The sequence below is a fragment of the Arachis hypogaea genome, chromosome 15 (assembly GCF_003086295.3).
Source record: "Arachis hypogaea cultivar Tifrunner chromosome 15, arahy.Tifrunner.gnm2.J5K5, whole genome shotgun sequence".
Taxonomy (NCBI): Eukaryota; Viridiplantae; Streptophyta; class Magnoliopsida; order Fabales; family Fabaceae; genus Arachis; species Arachis hypogaea.
Genome location: NC_092050.1, coordinates 144,298,169 through 144,305,682, shown reverse-complemented (window position 1 = coordinate 144,305,682; position 7,514 = coordinate 144,298,169). Strand labels below are relative to the sequence as shown.

Genomic DNA, 7,514 nt, shown 5'->3' with positions numbered 1-7,514 from the left:
AAAAATTGTTAATTAATGTAAAGTGGTCATTATTTGACCTCAAATTTAATGTTACATAATGACATAGTCAAAATATTAATTTTTTTTATGAATCATAGTCAAAATATTAAATGATGAACATATCCAAATTTCAGTTTCTAAATTCAGTTTCCAACACATTTTAGTTTACCAAGTTTATTTACAAATTCTCATATAAGCATGTAGATATAGTGATATAAGAATTTTAAAAAATTTTAAAGACTTTTATGTATTTATAAAATAATAATAAAGATTGATTTATCTAAATTTTTTGAATAGAATCTAACATATAATTTATGATGTAATAAAATAAAAAGATTAAGAACTAATTTAGTAAATAACATTTGTTTTTTAAAGACTTAATAGATTGACTAAAACATATTTGGGACTAAAGACTAATTTTTGGAGTTCATTATTAATTTATTATTATAATTGATTTATAGTCTAGTTCAATCTAAAAATTAATTAAAAAATAAAAAATAAAAAATAAAAAATGTCTCGTATTTATAAACTTTATAAACACCGTACTTGATAGAATCACAAATTGCGATAATAGTTAAAAAAAAAAAAAAGGGAATATGCCATATGTACGACACTAGAACCTCAAATAAAATGTGCTGTGCATGAGTTAAAGGCAAATTACCAATCCTCCAAGGCTCCAACTAATGCAAGAAACTTACCCCCAAAAAATATATGTAATAAATTAATATCCACTAAAATCACATTCCTTAACCCCACCGCAGGCAAAGCCAAATTAATGAATCACTAAAAAAAAAATTAGTATATGCACGTAAAAAAAATCTGTCACTAAAATCACTGTGTATTTATATATATATATATATATATATATATAGAATAAAATATATTTTTTTATTTTTAAAATTTATTAAAAATTATAAAAATATTTTTAAAATTATTTTATTTTAATTCTATCTTATAAAATTTTTATTTGTATCAAATATATCTCTACTAGTTAAATTTTTAAAATTTTTTAGAGTAATCCAACAATTATGTATGATAATTATATTTTTATTTGCTTGTATTAAAATTTATTCTTGTAAAATTATTATCGAATTGATCATAAATTGTTTAAAAAATTAGTAGTCAATAATATATTTGATACAAATTAAAAATTTTTAGAACAAAATTAAAACAAAGTAAAACTTAGAGATATTTTTTAAAATGAATAAAATATATTTTTTATCCCTTAAATTTGTCAAAAGTTTTAAAAATATCCATAAATTTTATTTTATTTTAATTTTGTCCTAAAATTTTTTTATTTACATCAAATATACCTCCAATAGCTAAATATTTAAAAAAATTAAAATCAATATAATGATAATGCATGAAAAATATATTTAATTTGCTTGTGTTGAGGGTTGTTCTCATGAAATTGTTATTGAATTAGTCTTAAATTTTTTGAAAAATTAGCTGCCAGAAATATATTTAATGCAAATAAAAAGTTTTTGGGACAAAATTAAAACAAAATAAACTTTAAGAATATTTTTAAAATTTTTGTCAAACTTTAAAGACAAAAAATATATTTTAACTTTTTAAAATTTTTAATAAACTTTAAAAATAAAAAATATACTTTACTTTGATTTATAAATACATGTTATTCAATTTATTTTAAAATGTATATTTTAATATATTTTTATATTAATAACTAATTTAATGATATTTTTTTTGTATATTTAGCATAATTATTAGCAAAATAAAAATAAAATAAAAAAACAAATGCTAGTTCCCCAAAGGTGGCACCAAATTTCTATGCCCTCATTTGAGTCATTTCATTCATTCCTCTTTTGTTATGTGTAGCAATTGACAAACACAACACACACTGCTTGAAAATAAAAATTGAAGTTTTCTGACTTTCTCTTTCATTTCCCCCTTCTCTCTCTCTGTTCTATCCTTCACGCATATATTCCTTCAAATTCGTTTGCTTTCTTTCTTTTTCTCTCACTCAATCATCAACAACGCACACACACTCTGTTCTTCTTATCTTTGCTTTCACACATTCTCTGTACCACACTCTGTTTCTTTGATCTCTCTTTCATCTTCACCTTTAAACTCTTCCAAGTTTCCTGGGTCTCTTTTTTCTTTTCATCTCATCATCAGTCTTACGCACTGTGATTGTATTCTTATGTTGAATTAGTATTTGGTTGCTGAGACAAAAAAATAAAAAAATAAAAAAAAATTAAAATCAGAGTGGTCCAGTGCATCGCTTTCTGATCCTCTGTTTTCCGAGAACATTTCTTCTGAGTTTTGAGTCTTACACAAGTCGACCCAGTTCTGAATTTTTCAGTTCTTAGAACTAAAAACTTGAAAAGATAATATTTTTGAATTTGGGTGCTTCTTGCTGCTGCTTTTTTTTTTCTCCTGTGAGCAAACGGGGTTTGAGAACATGCTTGGAACTGCGCTTCAGTTTGGGGGTGTTGGTGGCGATGATCGGTTTTACATTCCAGTGAAGGCAAGGAAGAACCTGAATCATTGGAAACAAGCTCAGAGAACCAAAGGTGGTGATGGTGGTGAAGTTGAGAGTGGAGATTCAGCTTCAAAAACCAAACTTGTTGCTTTTGAGAATAGCAAATTCAGTGAAGAATCTTTATACCCTTTGAACATGCCACCACCTTCTTCCTCTTCTTCCTCTTCTTCTTCTGTTGATCATGGTAGTAATATTGATAGGTTTATTGAGTCAACAACACCTTTAGTACCAGCTCAGTATTTCTCTAAGGTTTGATCTCGCCCTTTTCTTTATGCAATTATGCAGATTTTTAATTCAATTATCCTTATAGTGTTGTTTTTTTCGCCATTAATTAATCAATTAATTATGGTTTACTTTATTGGACTTGGAAGGTACAACAACCTCAATTTACTATGTTTGATCTTGTTTTCAATATCTAACTATTGGTGTGTGGAATATGAACTCTCACAGAAACAGATACTAGCTTCAGAATCCACTCATGTTTAGAAATTAGAATTCTGAAAGACTTTGTGATTTTGACTTGTTTCTTGGTGTTTTGAGGTGCAGACAACAATGAGAGGTTGGAAGACTTGTGATGTTGAGTATCAATCATACTTCGCCTTGAACGATCTCTGGGAATCGTTTAAGGAGTGGAGCGCATATGGTGCAGGAGTACCCTTGGTGCTTGATCAAAGAGATTCTGTTATACAATATTATGTTCCTTATTTGTCAGCTATTCAGCTGTATGGTCAATCAGCTAAGAAATCAAGTCCCAAGTCAAGGTACTGGAAAAAATTTCATGTTTAGATAGATGCCTAGCTTTCTCTGTCTATATCTGTTATTTATGTGTTTTGTAATGTGATTGTATTGATTTTATGAGATATTGTCTATAAATTATAAAGTAATGCTTTTGTAGCTCTAGTTTTCACAAAAATATGCTCAACATATATAAAGTAAAAGAGATGAACATTTATGTTTGAAATTCGGTAATGGTTGATATTGTAAGAGATACCGGAAATGTAATTGTACTGTTTCATGGCTACTGCTATTTGTTTTTTCAACATGCAGTTCCTTAGATTCGGTTTCATTGATTTGCAATTCTCTTTTCATCCTTTGGATAAAGGATTTCTATCTGCTTAATATCTAAGTTTCTTAATTGTAGTAGGCTTTGTGGATATAAGTCAAACCAGAAGTTCAATGAAATGAATTTTATCTCTGAAGAATGTGCTGCCATGCTTCAGTTTGTAACCAGTTCTAGTTTTCTTTATGTCATTATGTACAGTGGTGAAGATAGTGATGGTGATTACTACAAAGATTCAAGTAGCGATGGAAGCAGTGATTCTGATTTCGGAAAAAGGACCGAACCTTTTCCGGCACAAAGAAGTAATCAATATAGGGGAGGCAATGTTTCTATTCAAATGAGTGGCTTATCTGTCAATGATAAACTCAATGCAATGCAAGAGGGATTTTCGAGTGATGACAGCGAAGGTGGAAACACTCAGGACCTCCTCTTCGAGTATTTCGATCAAGATCCACCATATAGTCGCGAACCGTTGGCTGACAAGGTTGTTACCAATCTTAATTTAACTAATCTGTCTCTTATTTTGCAGCTGATTTTAACAATCCATCTTACATTTATATAACATTTCGACAGATACTAGATCTTGCACACCACTATCCTAGCCTAAAGTCAATGAGAAGTTGTGATATATTGCCAGCAAGTTGGATGGCTGTGGCATGGTGAGAGAAAATTGATCTATGGCTTTAGCAATGAATCATTATGGCAATTAACATTTTGTTTAACTGCATCTTCTAGGTATCCAATATATCGGATACCAACAGGACCGACATTGAAAGATTTAGACGCCTGCTTTCTTACATACCATTCACTCCATACTCCCTTGACAGGTAATCATGGAACTTTAAGCCTAGTTTTGACTTGGTGGCGTCGACAGCATAGTTCTTGCTAGTTAATATTCAACATTCATTTTGAATCATATTTTTAGTTGTTGGCTTTGGCTATTCTCTTTATTTGATGCCATCTGATCATATTTTCAAGTATGAAACAAAAACAAGCTGACTCTCTCTATAGATTACTTCCTGTTGATGTAATATCGGATTTCATGTAGTAATCCTTTCTTGCAAAAAAAAAAAAATGAAAGCTAGTATAAATTTGCATACAATGTAAAGAATTTTTCTTTCCCTGAAGTTTCTTTTTGATGCAATTTTCAGGAAACGGAGGTACTCAAGCTCCAATATTGGTTTACCCCAATGAGATGGAGGATGGTGTACCGAAGATTTCTTTACCGACATTTGCGATGGCATCCTATAAGCTAAAGGGATCCATTTGGATGCAGAATAGGGATAGCGAGAGTCAAATAGCAAATTCTCTCTTGCAGGCTGCAGATAATTGGCTAAGGCTGCTTCAGGTGAATCACCCTGATTATCAGTTCTTTGTATCGCATGGTACATACCGCAGGTGAACCGAGCAAGACGACATGTTCATTCTGTTCTCATGAGCTGATGGCTAAGGCTTAAAAGTTGCACAAAATTTTCTGTTCATTGCTTGGTGCAAATCTGGTATAGTCCATGCATCTATATTGTGGATTCTTGTTTGTCACATGCATAAAGCAGCACAAAAGATGAGATAATCTCCCAGAAAGAATGAAGTAGAGATTTCTAGAGTGAAAGCATAAAAGGACAGAAGAAAAAAGGGTTCATTTTGTTTTGGGAAGAAAACAGCAAAAGAAATTGTCACATAACTGGAAGGCCCTAATGGAAAAGGAGATAATGTTATAATATACTGCAAGCCTTTTTGGGTTCAATAATGGCTGAATTTCTAAACTTAATTATGCACTTATAGCTGTAAATTTGAAGAGAATGGGTAAAACATGTAGCTTTGTATGTATATTGAGCTAAGGTTTTGCCTCTACGATAATGAACATCTTGTTACTATGATGAGGCAAAATAGAAAATTAGTTGGTATTGTTACATAATTTTACTATGTCAACATTGATGTTATATGGTTCATCTAAATGCACCTTGCAAATCAGAGAGTAAAGTGCAATGTTGAATATTTTTATTTATTTTTTAAGCCGTTGATGGAAACCTATTAATCTATTGCTAATTATAGAATTTGAAACTAGTGATTTTTTCTACAATGATTCAGATACAAAAGTTTAATCATTAGAGTGAATCAAATTCTTTAACCTGAAGAAAGGGATGTATTCCTTGAAACCCAACGTTTCCTTCCTTTTCATAGAAATCAAATTGTTGTAGCGGTTGAGTTTTCATGTTGATGAATAGAGATATGTGCTTAGAAATTAGTATGCAACTTAATGCAAATGCATGTTCTTTTTGTAGCGGTTGGTATATTATTATTATATGAGGAATGTCACCTGTATGCACTCAAAAGGTCATTGGAAAAGTAGTTAATAAGAAAAGTATGTTCTGATAATTTTTCTATATTATTATTATTAATCTTTTGATGAATAAGCAGAGTTATATCTTTTTATAGTTAAATTCTATACTACCCTTTCTATAATAACATATAAATTACCCTATATGATATGTCATTCTTTAATTGGTTGTTATGATAACTATAGTTAAATTATTTTAAAATTAAATTATATCCAAAAATGAATAATTGTATAATTTATTAAAATACTAAAAACTGAATCTTTTCTTCTTCTCCCAAATCATGCTTTCGGTGGCTTTTCTCTTTTTTTTTTTTTTTTCTTGGACCCTTTATTAGAATGCTTGTTGGCTCCAGCATTACTTGCCATTTCATTGGACTCATTCAACCTTCTTAAATCATACCCTTTTGCTTCATTGGTTACTTGTAGATCATTAGACATCTTAGAGCCAAAAGATCCTGGAACACCTAATGTCTCCAACTCTTTCACCACGCGATCACATATGTCTTATAGAAAGGAAAATTTACACCAGAAAACCAATGAGAAAAATAGCAGTAGATAGTGATCTTTTATTCAACAGTAACCTTTTATTACTTATATCAAACACCATACCTTCATAAAGCTGCTGCGGTGCTGCGGGATCGAGGTGGCAGCAGTGGTTGGCGTGGCTGCGGGGATGCGGAGGCTGCGGGCGGTGGGACTGGGTCAATGGGTGGGTAGGGCTTGAGTTGATTTTTTCTTTCAATTTCAGAGAGGAATGGGGCTGCGGTGCATTGAGTTTTAGAACAATGGTAAAAAATATAAATTTATTTTTTAATATTTACAGAAATTATATAATCATCCATCTTATAAAACTATTTAATTACAAAATGGTCCTACTTTAGTTAAGATATTAATTTTTAGTGGATTAAATTAACTCAAACTAAAACTAAACATCCAATTAAAATGTGTCATGTCATAGATGGTAATTTACATATTGTTTTAGAAGAAGTTGGGTACAACTCACCCTTTTTATACGATTAAACAAAAAAAAAGTTGATTATCTCAAATCTAAATCTTTTAGAAATGATCAAATTAAATCTGTTTATATATAAAAAAATTAAATATCTCCTTAATTATTACCTTTTTTTTCACTCTTGTTTTATTTTATATTTTTATTCACTGTAAATAAATTTTCAGTAAAAGTAGAAACAAATTGTTAGAAAAATATATTTGATAGAGTTTAAGATAATCACTGAAAGTTAATAATTCAAATTTACAAAGATGCATTTGATATTATCTGACGAAATAATATTATATAATTAGTAAATATTATTATTTTTTATTAGTATTTGGTCAACAATAATTAATACTCATATTTATAGAAATTTTATACACAAATAATATATAATTTATATTTATATTTATTAAAATTTATATACATAAATCAATACAGTTTCTATTCATATTTTTTAAAACTTACTCAAATAAATTAATAAAATTTATTTATTAAAAATACTTTAATATTTATACTAGTTAAATGATAACTAAAAATATTAAAAATTGCTGATTTTTAAGAGTTTCTTTTATCCGACATCATATTATAGTTTAAAAAATGTAATATCATAGACAAGTTT

The 7,514-nt window shown here is 29.1% G+C and overlaps 1 protein-coding gene across 1 annotated transcript; it reads left to right on the top strand.

The window, feature by feature from the left end:
- The first annotated feature begins 1,789 nt into the window (after positions 1 to 1,789).
- Positions 1,790 to 5,543, top strand: LOC112751078 (uncharacterized). Its single transcript, XM_025800096.3, has 6 exons — positions 1,790 to 2,752; positions 3,050 to 3,264; positions 3,765 to 4,047; positions 4,137 to 4,222; positions 4,299 to 4,390; positions 4,715 to 5,543. Exons 1-6 carry the CDS (start codon positions 2,423 to 2,425, stop codon positions 4,963 to 4,965), a joined length of 1,257 nt encoding a protein of 418 aa, XP_025655881.1. The 5' UTR covers positions 1,790 to 2,422; the 3' UTR covers positions 4,966 to 5,543.
- Positions 5,544 to 7,514: the final 1,971 nt, after the last annotated feature.